We start from the raw sequence: 16,809 nt of genomic DNA, 5'->3' as shown, positions 1-16,809 counted from the left end.
AAAAAAAAAAAAAAAAAAAAACATTTCCTTCTCAGATTTGTGTGTTCACTGCCCCTGACTCCCCAGAAGAACGTGAGCTCCAATGAGGGCAGAGATTTCTGTTGGTTGGGTTCACTGCCGCATTCCTGGGATGCGAGCAGTGCCTGGCACGCAGGAAGCACTTGGAAATTATTTGCTGAGTAAATGAGCAAGTGAGGAAAGAAGGAAAGCGCTGGGGTTAGGAGCTGAAGAACCACGAGAGACAGCCCCCCCACCCCCCAGAGGCCCTTCCAGATTCCAGAACTCTCCCAGGGCCTCCCTTGTCACCTCTGACCAGAGAAGGAAGCCCCTTGTAAATTGTTCTTATCTATCACTTTGCCAGCGGTCCTCACTGATAAATCTTTCTAAATCAATCCCAGTATGCTGACAAACTGGATTCCAGAGATGGATCTGATCAGACCCTGGAGAAGGCCCCCTGTTGACCGCTGGCCAGGCCAGAGTGCAGGGCCTCCCCACCCAGATCCCTGGGTCCTACCCTCTATTCATGTACCCTCCCAGGGTCAGCCTAGGGTGTGAGGGCAGGGAGAATAAACATCCAAGTACAAAATCCTACTAATAGCTCTTTAATTGCAGCCTGTGAGGACACTGAGTCCAGGCCTCCCAACCCTAGAGCAGAGCCAAGCCCCAGGTGCCTGTCAGTTACATGTCCATTTCCCGGATCAGGCTGTGACTGTTTTGCTCACAATGTAGCAAGACTCAAATTAATAGGAAACTTTAAAACCACCCTTTCCTGATCCCTAACCCCATTCATTCTTGAGTTCACCTCCTCTTCTGCAGAGGAAGAGGCCAAATCCAAAGAGGAAGAGGCCAAATCCCTCCGTCTTGACCAATAATTGACCAGCTCTTCCAGGAGACCCTCCTCAGCAGATGGCTGTCAATACTAGCTTGGATGGGATTCCTCCCGGGGATCTTTCTCCGAGGGCCCCTCCAGCTCTGAGCTCTCTCCAGGGAACCTCCCTCGGCCGAGGAGGGGCTTTAATAAGCCCTGGCAGCGCTCATCCACCTCTGCAGAGCCCAATGGTAGTGTGCCTCTTCCTAGCTGGTGACCCCAAGCAAGTGGCTCAACCTCTCAGAACTTCCCGGTACAAAAATAAACAAAGATGGGACTGATAACGCTAGCAAGAGGTGGCGACAGCCAAGGAAGAGAGGGAGGTGCGTAAGAAGAGAAAATTTAACACCTGCACCCCACAAAGAAAACCCGGGAAGAGGAGGGTGTGCTGGGCTGAGGAATGTGTAATCCGGCCCAGCCCCAAGCAGAGAGTGAATGGGAGCAGCTCCCACCTCGTGGCTAATGGGATTAGCAGAGGCTTGGCTCTGGGCGTTGGCCTGGGGTCCGAGGTCTCCCGAGTGGCCACTTGAAGTGGGGGAGGAGGGCAGCCAGAAGCGCACTGGCCCCCACCTTTCCCTCCCAGGTGAGCACGGGGCTCAGGGGGCGGCAGCAGCCCTCCTGCTGTGTCCTCCCGGACCTCGGCTGGCCGAAGTCAAATAGCTCTAAGGAAGCACAGAAGGTGCAGAGAGGCCAGGCTCCAAGGCTACCTCCCGCTGGGCTTCCGAGGCTGAGGGCTTGGCCTTCCCCCTACCTCAGCCTCCCCATCCAGCAAATGGGCAATAGGCCGTCTGACTGCTGCGTCAGATTAGGCGCGGCCCTGGCACGGTGCAGGCTTGCATGAGTAGTGGCTGTTTACACCGCTTCACATTAGGGCACTTTGCCTTGCCAGGCCGGAGCCAGATCCCAGACAGGGAGTGCACGACGCCCCTTCCCAGCCTCGCAAAACCCAAGCACAGGCTCAGCCAGCCAGGGAGACCCAGGCTCCGATTCCCAGGCTTGAGGGGCCCGCCACCACCACCCTGGGCTGCACCAAATGACCCAGACACACGTGCGCACACACACATCACGGTGGACTTGTGGGAAGCGCAAAAAGGGACAGCTCGGACACACTCTAACCCAGGGCCGCCTCCAACTTCTTCCTCGGGGGTCCCCCGCACCCCTCCCTCGAGCCCCTAGCTCCGGAGGAGCACAACAAGCAGGTCCCGGGGCCAAGACCTGGTTCTCTTGCCCCAGTCCGCGGCCGGCGGGGATCTCCACGCTCCAGGCCCCGGGGCGCGCCCCTCCCCCGCGTGGTGCCTCACAAAGGCCCTTTGTCCCTCCAAGCCCCCGGGACTGCAGTTCCTGAAAAGTTCCAGGAGAAAAATCAAAGAGAGGCAAAATCCGTGAGCTCCGCCAAGCGGGCGGGGCAAGGCCGAAGCACCAGCTCCGGGCTGAGGGTGTCTCCTGCAAGACCCTCAAGGAGAAGGGGAGTGTGGCTGTGGGGGGGGGGGGGGCTCCTCTGAATTCACAAAAACCCGAAATTGCAATTGGGAGAAGGGGAGATGGGGAGATGGATTTTTCAAGTCGAGACGGGACGCCCAGCACAAAAGCCAGGGGCAGCCTGAGGAGGAGGGGACCGGGTGTCCTGGGGCGGCTGCTGGGCAGGTCTGAAGGTCCCCGAGTCTCCTCTTGCCCCGCCCGGCTGCAGCGACCACGGACAGATCGGAGCAAGAGTCTCCCGCCCCGGTGCGGCGCCCGCCCGGGAAACGTCCCCACCGCGCCCAGGCAGCCCCTCTCGGGAAATGGCGGACGCCACAGGGCCTTCTTGGCCACCTTCTCCCACGACTCCATGTGAGACACAGGGTTTCCCCTCCGCCGCCCGGGCCTGGCCCGACCCACTCTCTCCCTTCCCCCTGGGTTCGGGACCACGGTGGCCCCGTTTCGGCGTCCATGCCGCGCCTCCGCACCCTCTTTCCCGCCAGAGAACAAGGGGTACCCGAGGACCGAGGTCACCGCCCTCCTACCAGGGTACAGGTTCCCAGGGCTGCTGTTCTCCCAGGGAAGAAAGGGGCAACCCACCCGCCCCGAAACCAGGGTCCCAGGGTTGGGGTCACCGTCCTCCTGCATCCCCCGGCGCCCGGGAGCTGCCAGGGATCCGGTTCGGCACGGGTGGTAGAGCTGAGAACAGAACCCAGGGCCCACGGGCGCCAACAGGGGCATTTGCCAAGAAAAAGATTCGAGCTCTGAGAGCGGGTGTCTCACGGGGTGCGGGGGCCGGTTTGTTCTTTTCTTGCCCAGATTTTGAAAACTCCAGCCCAGGCTCGTGCCGCCGGGGCCCCCGGGAATTGGAATCGCCCCCAGTGGCTCCGGTTACGGCACCCGCTTTCGGCTCACGAAGGCCAGGCGCTCCGGGGAAAACGCAGCCGACCCGCGCGCCCCTCTCCGCCGCCGGATTGGCCTTGGCTCCAAGGCCAGGAGTTACCCCGCTCTGGGCGTTGAGTCCGCCCGGGCCCCTGTGGCCAGCCGAAGGAGAAGAGCTGAGCCCCGGCCGCGAGTGCGCAGAAGGACCCTGCCGAATGGATCTTCCCGGGAAGACAGGAAGGGGGCGGGCACCGCGCGGGGCACTTACCCGGGTGCGGATGGAGGTTCAGGCCGGCCATGTACTTCCCGGGCGGCAGCGGGCCGGGCAAGCCCGAGGCAGGCAAGCGTCCGGCAGTGGCCGCGCCCACGCGGTGGCTGTCCATGGCCAGGCCGGAGAGCAGAGGCGGCGGGGGACCGTGCACGGACCGCTGGGGCCCGAAGTCTCGGCCATCCATCCTCCGCGGGAGTGCCGCGGCCAGACCCCCACTCGGCCCGCAGGCCTTGCTCAGTGGCACCTAAAAGTTCGGCCTTGGCGTAGTCCCAGAGTCCTCGGGCGGCGGGGGCTCCGCGGCGTGCATGGCGGCGGCCAGCGGGGCTTGCGCTCGGTGGCGGGCCGGCGGCCCCGGGCGCACAGGCGGCTGGCGGTGAGGCCCCTCCGGACGGCCGGGCAGAGCTGTGCAAGGCGGCACACACGACGTCTTGACGGGGAGGAGACGGGCCGCGGAAGAAATAGAAGCGGAGAAAGAAAAAAACAATAAAGTAACAAGTTTCAGAAAGTCGCCTAGCCCTTTTGGATCGGGGATTGCGGACCGAGTGGCTAGAAATGAAATTGGGAGCAGCCCCTTTTCAGTGAAAAGTAAAAATCCATGCTCCTTCCGCAGGCGGCTTCAGGCTCCCAGGACCTGGCTCGGAAAAGTGACCCGCAGCGGCGTGCTGCGCCCCAGCCCGGACTCTGCCTCAGCGGCTGCCGGGTCCTCCCGAAACCGGGAAGGGCTCCTCGGCTGCGCCCGGACAGCATAAATACAAACCTCTTAAGTGTATTATATTCCTGGGCGTCAAAGGCTCCGGAGTTTAAAACCCTGAAGCCTTTCCACGAGCTAGCCGAAGTGTCTCCCTAAACACTCTGGCACTATCTAATCCGCAAAGTTTAATATTTAACCTTTTGGAGACCTCGCCTCCCTTTTCCGAGTTTGGTTTTTCCTGAGCTCGCCTTGAACCGCTGACGGAATGGTGTTTTTCTGGGGGTGGGAGGAGGGAGGGTCCAAAGCGGGCTTATTATTTTTAAAGAGGCCAGTGGTCCCCCGCTTCTCCCCCCCGGGACACTGTGAGTCCCAGAGCTCGAGTCTGAGGACCCGAGACGTGGCATTCTCGCCTGAGGACTGGAAAGAATCCTACAAAACAAGCTTTGGTTTCATTTTCCAACGCCCTGGCCTGAGATCCTGCAGGCCGAGGACGTGGCCTGGCGTGGGGGATCTGGGGGATGTCAAGAGGGTAAGGAAAGGGATCAAGGGTCTCACTCCTACTCTAGCTTCCCCTTACCCACCCCCCCCAAATAACCTACAAAGAAAACCTTTGCCGCGCGGGCCGGCCAAGGGGCGCCTCCCCCACCGTTGGGTAAATCCCCCTGTAGTTCCAGTTTAAAGCTGTTTGTTTAAAAGATTTGTCGTTTGCCGATTCTCCTGGGAATGGGAGGGGGTCTCCGAGCCCATCCTTCCTTCCCTCGATCTCTGTCTGCCTGCAGCAGCTCACATTCCTGATTCCGGGAGGCCTGGGCGCTCTTAGAGCCGCCGATCAAGCCAAAGCCATCGGCTCCCGGGTGCCCGTTCGGCGCCCTGCACTCCGCTGCCCGCACTCCGCGCCCAAGCCCCCGGAGCAGCAGACGCCCTCGGCTGCAAAACCCTGGCCAAACCCGCCGGCCTTCCTCTCCAGCCTCCCTCCCCAACTTTGCTAAGGGTGCCTATTTTAACCTGGTTTTGCTTATAAACACCCTCTCCCTCCCTCCCTCGCTCGCTCTCTCCCATCAGGTTCTGGTTACCAGATCCGCGTTTACTTTGGAAAAATCTAAGATCGCCACATCCGAGGATACATGTCTTAAGGAGGCGATGAGCTTTCCGTGATTTTTTTTTTAAATCAGAGATTCTTTGGGTAGCTTTCTTTTAAAAGCCAGAGCCTCGAGGCATGCCCAGGCGCCCCAGTTTGGGGAAGTCGGGGTGAAGCCCCCTGGAACACCCTCGCTCTGGCAAAGAAGCTGCCTCGGCCATCTGCGGGCTCCGCTGCGTTCTCCCTACTTTTCTCCCCTCTTAAATGCAGTTAAAATGGCTGAATTCCGGCTTTTAATTAAAAACAGCCTATAATCGAAAACGTCTCGGCGTCCCGGGCTCCCCCGCCGCCTACTGGGAACCGAGAGAGGAACCGCCGCCCCTCGGCCGGGCCAGGCGATGCGGAGTGGGGCTAGGGGCTCGTGTGGGCGCCCAGGGCGCAGCAGCCCGCCCCCATCCCTCCCGGGGCGCCCCCTCCCAGCCGGCCCTGGTCCCCGATTCTGTAATCGGGAGCCGGACAGTAGCGGGGATCTCCCCCGCGCACCCTGAGGGGCAGGCGTGATTGGGGGGCGAGCTGGAGAAGTTTGGAGACCATCGCACCCGGCCGGGGGCCGGCAGGCTGACCGGCGGCGTACCTGGCGCGGCTGGGTTCCCGGCTTCGGGCTCCGGCGACAGCGACTCCGGCGGCGGCCCCGGCTACCGGCGCGGCTAGGCGCCCGTGCTGCCCGCCATCCCGCGGCCGCCGCTCCCCTCCGCCACCCGCAGCCGCCTCACACTTTTTGCCCGGCTTTCCTTTTTTTGGTAGAAAACCGCTCCCCGGGCCGAGCGCTCGGCGCGCCTACTCCTCCGCCCTCCCGCGGCCCGGCTCCCGCAGCCCCCGGAAAAGCCAGCTTTTCTCCCGCCGAGCTCCCCGCTTTTTAATAAAATCCAGGTAGCGCCGGTTTAAAGAATCCCAAATCTCCATATACAGCCCGGGATTGGAAAAGGTACATTACACAACCCCCCTTTCAAGTTCCTCTCGCTGGATCTAAAANAAAAAAAAGGCAGCGGGGGGGGGAAATTGGAGGGAGTTGGGGGAGGGGAGCACTCTCCAGCAAAGAAACACGCATTGTTCCCGGGCGTCCGCCCCCCCCAGCCCGGCCCCTGGCCGCCGCGCATTGGCCGCGTGCGCCGCCAATCACGCTCATGTAAACACCTTGGCCCACAGCCATTCCTATAAAACCAATTACGGACCTAGGGGCTGCAGCAGTTTCCAGGCTCCCCTCGGCGGGGCTGAATGATCAAAACTGGTGGTGAGAATTTTTCCGGGCCGTTTCTAGGCAGCCCTCCCCATCCACCAGCGCAGACCCCCCCCTTTCTCCTTCTCCTCCCTTTTCCTCGTCCCCCTCCCCCAGCGTCTGGGCTGAGTGATCAAAATAGAGGAAGATGGTTGTCGCCGCAATCCAGCGCTTTGCAAGGCGCGGTTTAATGGGCCGCCTGTCAGCTTCCTGCTCGCAGGAGGAGGTGACAAGCCAAGCGAGCCGGGGAGCGCCTGGGGGCCCGGCGGGCTGCACCCCGGCCCCGGGCCCCGGTCCCCCGCCTCCCCTAGGGTGCGCTTCTAGTACGCGCAGTGGAGACGCCAAAACAGACAAGGGCTGCTTTTTCCCGTTTTTTTTCTTCCTTTTAATACAATGCAGCGATTCATTCCCTCTACCCCAGCAGCGCGGTCGGGTGGGATGGGCAAGCGAGAAGGCCGTTTTCCTAGCTCTGGCCTGCGGGTCCCTCCCTGAAACGCAGTGTCAGATGGTTACTGATTAATATTTTGGAGAGGCCGCAGCGGCGGGCAGCGGGTGAGTCTCTAATCTTCTAAAGGGGGTTCCTATAGAAACGCGGACCTGGGCGCGCCCCCCGCACGGCCCAGGCCCGGGCTGCAGCGCTTCGCACCGTGCGCTCCTCCCCAAAGCCCCTCTTTACGTGGGTGCTCCCCTCTCCCCCCACCAACAAAAAATCAGAGCAGAAAGAAGGATTAGATCGGTTGAGCGCGAACTGAATCCATCTCGATTCTGACATTTCAGCCTATTAGCATTTCTCCACGGAGCCTTCTGAAACCTATTAAAGTGTAATATTAAAAACCTCTTGGCTGGGGGCTTCTCTCGCCTTCCATCCGCCGCGCCCCCTCCAGGGAGGGCGAGACCGGGAAAAAAAAAAAATCTGTTGAGCTCAGAGGAAGCAGCCGCCAAGCCCAAAAAGTGCTTGGCTGGCCACGGCGGCCGTAGGGGGAGGGGAGCCCCAATCCCCCCAGACTTTGTACTTTTATTTTGCGCTTTCAGCAAAATCCTTTCTGGGTTGTGTAGCTGTGAGCTGCCCGCGGCCGACCTACCTGACCGGGGGCGCAGGGAGTGAGGACCACGCCAGCAGGAATGTCCTGGGGGGCCCCCCCCGCACCCTCTCTCCGCAGCCCTGTGCAGGCCCCGGAGCCCAGCTAGGCATTACGTACCCTGGAAAGGAAGCTTGGAGGGGCAGAAGTCCTTCCGCTCCTACCTCGGAGAGCAACTGCGGTGATAAGATTTTAATTAAAATAAGAGAAGCCCGCTCTTTCGCCCCGCGCTGCGGACTCAGCGTTTTCGAATTGCCTGTTCTGTTTTTTTTCAAATCAATTTTTAAGGCAACTTTTCGGGGGGGGTGGCGAATGAGCGAGAGTGCCCATTCGTTCTATTTTCTTTTCTCCACTTTTAGAAAAAAAAGTGGGGGAGGCTTCGAGAACGAACTGGGGGTGTCTAATTTAATTCCAGGATAAATTTGAGGAAAAAAGTTCAGCCTCTTGAGGGCAGTTTCAAGTTGCCCTTCCTGGAGCTTCCTGCGTTGGTTTCTAGGCTGCCCTCTTTTGGAAGCTGGAGCTTCGCTGGGGGAGGAGGGAGGAGTGAGAAGGAAAGAAAGGAACGAAAATAGCCGGAGCTGAGGGGAACAAGCCACGGTGTCCGCGTTTGGAGCTGGGTGTGCGGGTCTCAGTGGCGGCCTCGGCATTCGGGGCAGCGGGAGGCGCCCGGTGCATCCCCGGGACGGCCAGAAGCAAAGACGGAGAGGAGAGGGGGGTTAGAGAAAGGAGGTATTGTGTCTGTGTGCCTTAGGGGAGGAGGGGACTGCAGGAATCGAATAAACGCAGTCGAGCTGTGCGGGGCTGCTGGAAGTCCAGGCGGGGGAAGGGGGCCGTGTGTGGGGGGCGCCGAGCGCCCTTGAGCCTTACACAGAGGTCTTGTGTGTTCCTAGTAAGCCCTCCCACGCCCAAGACCCCATCGCTTTCTCCCCACCCTCTTTACCCACCAAGATCCCCAGCCCAGACCCTAATTCCCCACCCCATTACCCCGCCCTGGATTCGGGGAATGTTTTAATATTGCTCAAGAAAAAAATATATATATTTATCTTGAGAGAGTTGGGTTGGGGAAAAGAAAAGGCTTGCAGAGTAGAAAAAAACAAAGGCCTATTTTTATAAATGTTTAATGTTTTCACAAACCCTTGGATGCTCCAAGACGCCGAAATTGTGACGGCGGGGTATGTGTGCCATAAATCATTTAGTTGCTAATAAAAAATTCTGCCTGTTTGCCCTGGATTTGCCAATGGCGTTTGCATTTTTCAAGTGTGCGCCTCGGCGGCGTGACAGACCCAGCCAGTATTTCATTAGGACCGCGGTTCGAGGCCGAGGAGGCCCCCTCACTGCCTGGGCTTTGTGCTCCCAGGCCTCTCGCGCCCGCCCCCGTCCCCCGCACCCTCTCCACAGTTGGGCGGCCCTGCAGCCACCGGAGCCCGGCCGGCCGGGGCGCAGGGCCTGGAGACACAGTGGTGGCGGTGGCTCCCAGCTCCTGGCCGCCGGGCGGGGCGCCCGGGACACATCCTGCCCCTGCTGGTTCTCCAGGGCTGCCGCGTGCATGGGGGCGCGGACGGGCCACGCAGAGGGGCCGCCTGCCCGGGCCAATCTGTATGCGCCCTGATCTTCGCCCGCTCCCCGGCGTCCCCGTAGCCGCTGAGTAAACAGCGACTGGGAGCCATCTTGGGGCGGAGGACCGATCCCAAGCGAAGTAGTGGGTGCAGTCTGGGCTCCCCCATTCGTGGAAAGGAACCTCTGGGACATCCCTAACCAGGCTGCGGGGTACAGGAAAACGCCCTCCCCAGTATGGCGGGCAACATTGAAATGTAAAAACCAGGCCTAGGCGCCATGGCCATAGGGCACAGGCCAAAGGCATACAGGGCCAGCCTCCATCTTCTGCGCCCCACCCCCATTCCATCCCCTCCCCCACCCCACCCCCTCATACTTTTGTTTACCCAGCGGAATAGGTGGCCAAAAACTCGTGTGTGTGTGTGTGTGTGTGTGTGTGTGTGTGTGTGTGTGTGTGTTGTACCGAGTGGGTGGAAAATCGGCTGTGGGTGGGGGGTTCTTCCTTGTAACCCCAAACCGCAGTTACGGGAGAATCTGCCCAGTGTAGCCGAGGCCTGGCCCAGCGCGCTTCTCCGCGGCCAGTCTGGGTAACGAGTGGAGGCCTTTCGTGTGTTCCGAGGCCGCCCGTTCCCTGGACGCGTCCCGCCTGACAAAATTCTCCCTCTTTGTTTTAAAACCAAAGGACAGGCCAACCTTGAGCCCGGCCGTCTCCCCTGTCGCGCTTTAGTTGGCGCAGGCTCGGTCCCCCCGCACCGGGCTGGTACAACTCCCGCGATTACACAGCGTCTCTCAGTTCAGCGTTGAACACCGGTTCTTCCCGAATCCTGGTGTTGCTGGCCGCTCGGACCCGGTCTCCCCTTATCCCCCTCAGAGGGGGAAAAAAAGCCGGTATCCTTTCGTTGGCTCGGCACCCGAGCCACTCCGCCGGTTGCCCCAGTCCCTTTTCCAGGTGGTGACCGAAGCCCCAGTCTCCGCTGGCACCTCGGTGAAGGGGACCCCGAGGGATCGCTGGCTTCTGCCGCCCTCTCAGAGGCCGTGTGTGGCCGGGTATCTTAAGCGCTTGTTTCCACAGTTGCCGTGTCTGGCGGGCGCGGCTAAAATCCAGAGAGGCTGTGCCCGGGAAAGCGGGAAAGCCACATTCGCCGTCCCCTCGCTGCGACAGGCCCAGCTGCAGTATAGCACCAAGTCGAGGTCAGGCCAACCCAGCCGGGAGCTGCCCGGACCTGCCTGGAAGACCAGGGACGCGGCGCCGGCGCCCCACACCCTATCGAGACTAGGGCGCAAGGCGGGCAGAATTGGGACTGATGCGCCAGGCCCAGCCCCGATGGATTCCAGCTCCTCTCGGCCCCGCCTCCGGCCCTGGCCTCTTCCTCCAGCCGGGGTCGGGTCCTCCACTCCACTGTTTGGCTGGGAGAGGACGGAGACGCGCCTGGTGCGCAGGGGGCCGACTGCGGCCATAAATCTCGGGGCGGGCCCTCCTTCCCACCGCTCACGCGCGGGTGTTCTGGGCCGGCCTGGCGTCCTGGGCCGCGCCACACGCCCTGCTCACCCCATCACGGGCTGGGGACCCCCGAGACTGCTCAGGGAACCACGCCAGGAGCTTCTCCGTTTGCCAAAGAGAGGGAACGGCCTCGTCCCTCCGTGCCAACACCATCCATCCCTGAGGGCGCTGGACCCTGAGGTGGCCCGAGCTTCACAGGATCACCGCCTTGGGGTAGGGGCGACAGGGCCCGGCATTTCCTCCTAGGAAGGCTCGGTGGGACTGGGATGGGAGCACGGCTGTCTGCTCGAGCTCAACTCCGGTGCCATCTGCACCATGGAGGGGCGACGCCAGGGTCAGGGTTAGAACGGCTTCTCAGAATTCAGCTTGCCATCTCTCCACGGACCCTGCCTTCATCCTGCGCCTCCGCGGAGCCCTCTATGGGCGCATGATGGGCTTTTTTTTTTTTTTTTTTTTTTTTCCTGCACAGGAGGACCAAGGGGGCGGGTGACTGTGGGCACCATGCGTGGAGGCAGGGGCTCATCTGGTACCCACCCTCTGTGCTGCCGGATGCCCCAGGACTTTCTCAACCGGGGTCCCAGCTTAGAGCCCTTGTTGGCTGCGCGCTTTGGCGCAACCAAGGGGAAAGCGGGAATTGGTCTTGCCCTTGTGGCTGCCTGGTGGAGGCGTCGGTTTTGACACCGCAACAGTCGCGGGGAGCAGATCCAAAGAGAGTGAATTTGCAATAATAACGCTTAGTTTGTCTCTGCCAGAGGGGCGGGAACAGGCCTTCGCGCTGGTGGCTTGCACAAGCCAAGCCAGCCATGTGCGCCTTCAGAGCCAACCACTTGCAGCGGGGTTTTGCTCCGGACTTCAGGTGCGCGGAAGCCGGAGTATCCAGCCCTTCCTGGGTGCCTCCCGAAAACCTCACCACGCCAGTGACACGACTGCGAACAGCGGGTGGCAGATCCCGGGGGCTTAGGTTGGGAGGGTTTGGAAACCTCGCTTCAAGGACGCCTCGCTCAAGGAGCCTCGCCTCCTTCCTAGAATTTCTAGAAGCACTGTTAGAGGAACGGAGGGCTTCCGCCCGGGCCCAAAGGAATTTGAACGCTTGCCCGGGCAGGCGGGAGTGCAACCTGGGAGTGGAGGCTGCTGGGCCACATTCCGGCAGAGCTTCCCCGGCTAGGCCCCATTCCTGCCGCGGCGCCCCAGGAAGCGCCTCCGAAAACAAAGCGCTGTGGTTTTAGCCCAAGGTTAAAGTCCACCGCGAGCGTGTTTTCCTCCCCCTCCGGAATCTAAGAGCGATAGCGTTTCTCCAAATAAACCGCCAATAAATCAGCTCTCGGGGGCGCCCACTGTAGAGCTCTAGTGACCTTGGGGGATGGTTTTTCTGCCAGACCATTCCGAGGACAGGCTTAGGGGAGGAGGACGCAGTGTCGGCCCTATCCTCTCCAGAGAGATGCGGAAGAGGGAATGGCCAAGGGCATTGGTGGGTGATTACCGCCGTAGTAGTGTGTACCCAGAGGGGATGGGAGAGGCTGGAATGGGTAAAAGGGGCGACTGTGGTCATCTGGAGGCCGGTTGTATGCGGTCAGGGGGCGTTTATGATTACGAGAGCTGCTTGCTGTCGGTTCAACAATTGCATGGAGCGCCTGTGGTGTCTGCACAGTTCTAGGCATGGGGAAAGAGCCACTGGGGACAGACACGGCCGCTTTGGGGCCCCCGGTCTTTGTCTGCATGGGACTGGATGTGTTTGTGCTGGTGTGACTAATGGGATTTATGGATGTCAGTGCCAGGGTGACTGATGGAGGGCTTGGCAGCACGTGTGTTTGTGAAGAGGCGCTGCACCTAGGTGGGGAGTAGGTGCCCCGGGAGGGGACCGTCCCTTCTCTTAGAGGTTCCTTCCCCCACCCCCTCCCTGCCAGCTCCCTGCTTTGTTTAGGCCTGTGAACCCCTCCTGGACAGGTCTGTGCACGCAGTTCTGCAGCAAATTCCACGGCCAGCCTGGCCCTCGGAGGTGCCTCTGCACGTCCCACCTCCCCCAGCCCCACCTCCCTAACACAGGACACACGTCCCAAATGCAGGCTGTCCCACCCCCCCTCCGAGGCACAGCCTTCCCAATTTCCTCTTTTTCCATCTGAATTTCTTGGGGTGAGCTCTGGCCCCTGCTTCAGGCAGGCATTGACGACCCTATGATTTGGGTACCGGCATACTCAATTAACAGATGAGAAAGTCGAAGTGAGAAGACCGACAAGCCCTTGCAGCCGGGAAGTAGCAGGCACTCTGAACTCAACCAGGCAGCGTGCTGGGGACCCCAGTGTGGAGGCCCTGCACCCCTGGGAGCCCCCAGCCTGGCTGAGACCTACTTAGAGAAGGTAGAGGCAAGGGCACTCCCATGACATGTCCCACCACCGATTACTTTGCTAACCATCAGCCCTCTCTGCCACTTGTAAAGGCTGTTTCCTTCCCGGGCCTGGCATGGGGAAGGAGGTGGGCAGTGAAGGTCAGAGGGGTAGCAGTAGGCCCTGTTTTGGCCTGGGGCAGGGTCGAGGGGTGAGGTCACAGGGGGCACCTTGGAAATCAGGAGGTCCTGTCTGATTCCACAGAACCTAACACAGATTCAGGTTCAGGCAAACCTGGAGAATCCAATATCCCCTGTCCCTTGGAATCACCTTTTTTTTTTTTTTGGAAAGACAGGGTCTTGCTATGAGATTACAAACCCAAACCACCAAGCTTGGCCTCCGCTATTCATCTTTTTGCGATAGGGACTCGCTCTGTCGCCGCCCAGACTAGAGTGCAGCGGTGCAACCACAGTTTGCTACAGCCTCAACCTCTCGGACTCAAACGATCCTCCCACCTCAGCCTCCCAAATAGCTGGGACTACAGACATGTGCCACCACACCAGCCCAGCCTTTTTTTTTTCTTTTCTTTTCGCCCCTGAAATACTTTGTCTGAAACTCAATAGCTTTTTTTTTTAATGTTTTATAGAAATTTAAAATAAATAAATAAATCTTTATAGAGATTTATATAGGGGTCTCATGATGTTCCACAGACTGGTCTTGAACTCCTGGCTTTAAGCAATCCTACCTCCACAGCCTCTCAAAGTGCTGGGATTATAAGTGTAAGCCACCATGCACAGCCGAGCCTCATTTCTGAATCTAGAAGTCTCGTACAAAACAGCACCCTGGTTTTCTCCCCGACACACACACACACACAGACTCACACACTCTCTCTCTCTCATCACCTCCCTCCCTCCCTCCCCCTTTTTCTTTCCTTTTTATCCTTCTTTGGCATTTTCTTTCAAGCAGAAAATAAAAACATTTCCCATGGCTACAGCTTTGAAAGCTTCCCTCTCCTCTCAGCCTCCATTCCACACCCACCCCAACGTCAATCCATTTCCAGAGCCAGCGTCAAGTCAAAAACAAACCTGCAAAGATCAAACCTGACAGCCCCCTCCCGGCTTCCCTCCACTCTCTCTTCATGTCGTGGTCTGCCTTCATCCCAGAGAGAAGCAGAAGGTAGAAACGCTCACGCACACACAGGCGTGCACACACACACCCAGGCACTCACACACCCAGCTTCTGTGGCCATGGGGACTCTCTTACTCTCTTAAGAACCTTCTAGGCACAGTGTCTCATGCTTGTAATCCCAGCACCTTGAGAGGCTGAGACTGGCAGATCACCTGAGGTCGGGAGTTCAAGACCAGCCTGACCAACACGGTGAAACCCCGTCTATAAAAATAAAAAAATAAAAATAAATAAAAATAAAAATACAAAAATTAGCTGGGCTTGGTGGTGGGCTCCTGTAATCCCAGCTACTTGGAAGGCTGAGGCAGGAGAATTGTTTGAACTCAGGACATGAAGGCTGCAGTGAGCTGAGATCATGCCATTGCACTCCAGCCTGGGCGACAGAGAGACTCCGTCCCAAAAAACAAAACAAAACAAGAACCTTCTAGAGCCACTCCTGCCAGAAAGACCTGCTCATTTGGTTCCATGTGCTGGAGATGTTCCATCATCCCCTACCTGCCCCTTCCCGGCCCTCCTCACATGACCTGGTTCCCTGGCCAGCCTTCCTCACCTGGCCCCATTTCCAGATCCTCATCTGTGAGGCCATCTGTTGTAGATTGAAGAGAAACACCCTCCCCAAAATTCATATATTCGATTTCTAATCCCCAATACCTTGAAATGTGACCTTTAGAGATAGGGTCATTGCATATGTAATTAAGGTCAGGTCATCTTGGAGTCTGGTGGGCCCTAATTTAACACGACTGATGTCCTTATAAAAAGAGGACATTTGGGCCGGTCGTGGTGGCTCATGCCTATAATCTCAGCACTTTCGGAGGCCGAGATGGGAAGATCACCTGAGATCAAGAGTTCAAGACCAGCTTGGCCAATATGGTAAAACCCCATCTCTTCTAAAAATACAAAAAGTAGCTGACTGTGTGGCACACACCTGTAATCCCAGCTACTCAAGGAGGCTGACAGGCAAGAGAATCACTTGAACCCAGGAGGTGGAGGTTGCAGTAAGCCAAGATCACGTCATTGTACTCCAGCCTGGCAGACAAGAACAAGACTGAGTCTTTTNCTACAGGCTTGAGCCACCGCGCCCGGCCAATTTTTTGTATTTCTAATAGAGATGGGGCTTTGCCATGTTGGCCAGGCTGGTCTCAAACTCCTGACCTCAAGTGATCCACCCACCTTGGCTTCCCAAAGTGCTGGGATCGCAGGCGTGAGCCACTGTGCCCAGACACCATCTTAACCCTTTTTAAGTGCACAGCTCAGTGGCATCAAGCGCATTCATGTTGTTGTGCTGCTGTCATCACCATCCATCTCCAGAGCTGTTTAATATCTTCCCAAACTGGGCCAGGCGTGGTGGCTCACGCCTGTAATCCTAGCACTTTGGGAGGCCGAGGCCGGCAGATTATGAGGTCAAGAGATCAAGACCGTCCTGATCAACATGGTGAAACCCCATCTCTAGCCGGGCACGGTGGCTCAAGCCTTTAATCCCAGCACTTTGGGAGGCCGAGGCGGGTAGATCACGAGGTCAAGAGAGTTTGAGACCAGCCTGGGAAACATGGTGAAACTCATCTCTACAAAAAATTAAAAAATTAGCCAGGCATGGTGGCACATGCGTGTAGTCCCAGCAACTTGGGAGGCTGAGGTAGGAAGATGGCTTGAGCCCAGGAGGTCGAGGCTACGGTGAACTGTGATAGTGCCACTACACGTTAGCCTGAGTAACAGAGCAACATGCTGTCATTAAAAGAAACAAGGATATTTGGAGTCAAACAGCTACAGAGGCAAGACAAGGTGGAAAGATGTAGAGTGAGGTGGAACGCCAGAGAGGCCTGGGACAGACCCCTCAAGCCCAGCTAACACCTACCACATTGGATGAGAGGCTTGATCTTGGACTTCAAGCCTCTAGAACAGTAAGAGAATAAATTTCTGTTGTTTAAGACACCCAGTTAGTGACACCTCACTGTGGCAGCTCAAAGATACTTAGATACCATCCTAAATCTAAGAGTCTGCAAGAGTAGAATAGGAACCATTGATGCTTGTAGCTCCTGGCAGCTCCAGCCAGCTATTTCCAGGGTGCCAGATCTGCTGTGGCTCCTGCAAAGCTGGTGTATCAATCAGAATAGGCCAGGTTATGCTGCAGTGACAAACATCCCCTACATCTTAATGGCTTGATGCAACACAGAAAAACGTATTCTCCTCTCCACGTTGTCAAAACAGCCTGGGCGCTGCTCCCAGGCAACTGACCTCCATGTGGTGTCTGGCCAACCAGGCCACTTAGAGGTTACAAGTTGTCCACCTACACTTGAGGTCACCACAGGGCAAGGGAAGATGTATACACAGACTCCCATGTCACTGGAGCTAACAGCCCACACAATCACACTTAGCCAAGGGGTGCTGGCAAGGAGAGTCTTTCCTGTGCCCTGGAAGGGGAGAAAGCCCAGGTATTGGTGAGTTTAGACAATGTCAGCCACACTTGCAAAGCCACATCTGAGTTGCTAACTTTGGGACCTCTTTTAAGATTGTGGTAAAATACACACCACATTTACCCAACTTAATCTCCCCCCTTTTTTTTTTGAAATGGAGTCTTTCTCTGTCACCCAGGCTAGAGTGCAGTGGCATGATCTCTGCTCACTGCAACCTCCACCTCCCAGGTTCAA

At 58.2% G+C, this 16,809-nt stretch overlaps 2 protein-coding genes and 1 long non-coding RNA gene across 8 annotated transcripts in view; 1 reads left to right on the top strand and 2 right to left on the bottom strand.

Annotated features, from left to right (window-relative positions):
• TNRC18 (trinucleotide repeat containing 18) overlaps nt 1-8,382 on the bottom strand; it is a 115,710-nt gene extending 107,328 nt beyond the window's left edge. For 3 of the 6 annotated variants that reach the window (XM_037740364.1, XM_037740363.1, XM_017533747.2), the window contains exons 1-2: nt 5,883-6,274; nt 3,477-3,906 (exon numbers count right to left, since the gene is read on the bottom strand). In XM_037740364.1, the coding sequence (XP_037596292.1) occupies nt 3,477-3,663 (187 nt within the window). In that variant the 5' untranslated portion in view covers nt 3,664-3,906; nt 5,883-6,274. Of the gene's footprint in view, nt 1-3,476; nt 3,907-5,882; nt 6,275-7,723 lie in introns of those variants that run through there. The other 3 variants (XM_037740361.1, XM_037740366.1, XM_037740362.1) reach the window with 3 other exon arrangements.
• On the bottom strand, nt 29-3,482 carry LOC108308091. The gene has a single exon (XM_017533749.2). It carries the CDS (start codon nt 3,065-3,067, stop codon nt 1,736-1,738), a length of 1,332 nt encoding a protein of 443 aa, XP_017389238.1. The 5' UTR covers nt 3,068-3,482; the 3' UTR covers nt 29-1,735.
• LOC119472015 lies at nt 6,338-8,833 on the top strand. Its single transcript, XR_005201116.1, has 2 exons — nt 6,338-7,076; nt 7,557-8,833. It is a non-coding gene; the product is annotated as an uncharacterized LOC119472015 (long non-coding RNA).
• The last annotated feature ends 7,976 nt before the right edge of the window (nt 8,834-16,809 follow it).

This window comes from Cebus imitator, unplaced genomic scaffold (assembly GCF_001604975.1).
Source record: "Cebus imitator isolate Cc_AM_T3 unplaced genomic scaffold, Cebus_imitator-1.0 Scaffold82, whole genome shotgun sequence".
In the NCBI taxonomy this organism is placed as follows: domain Eukaryota; kingdom Metazoa; phylum Chordata; class Mammalia; order Primates; family Cebidae; genus Cebus; species Cebus imitator.
The sequence above is the reverse complement of the archived record's forward strand: the minus strand, read 5'-3'. Positions and strand labels throughout refer to the sequence as shown.

Coding starts and splice junctions, on each gene's coding strand:
- LOC108308091 (XM_017533749.2), bottom strand. CDS start 3,067: ATGCCCCTGTTGGCGCCCGTGGGCCCTGGGTTCTGTTCTCAGCTCTAC.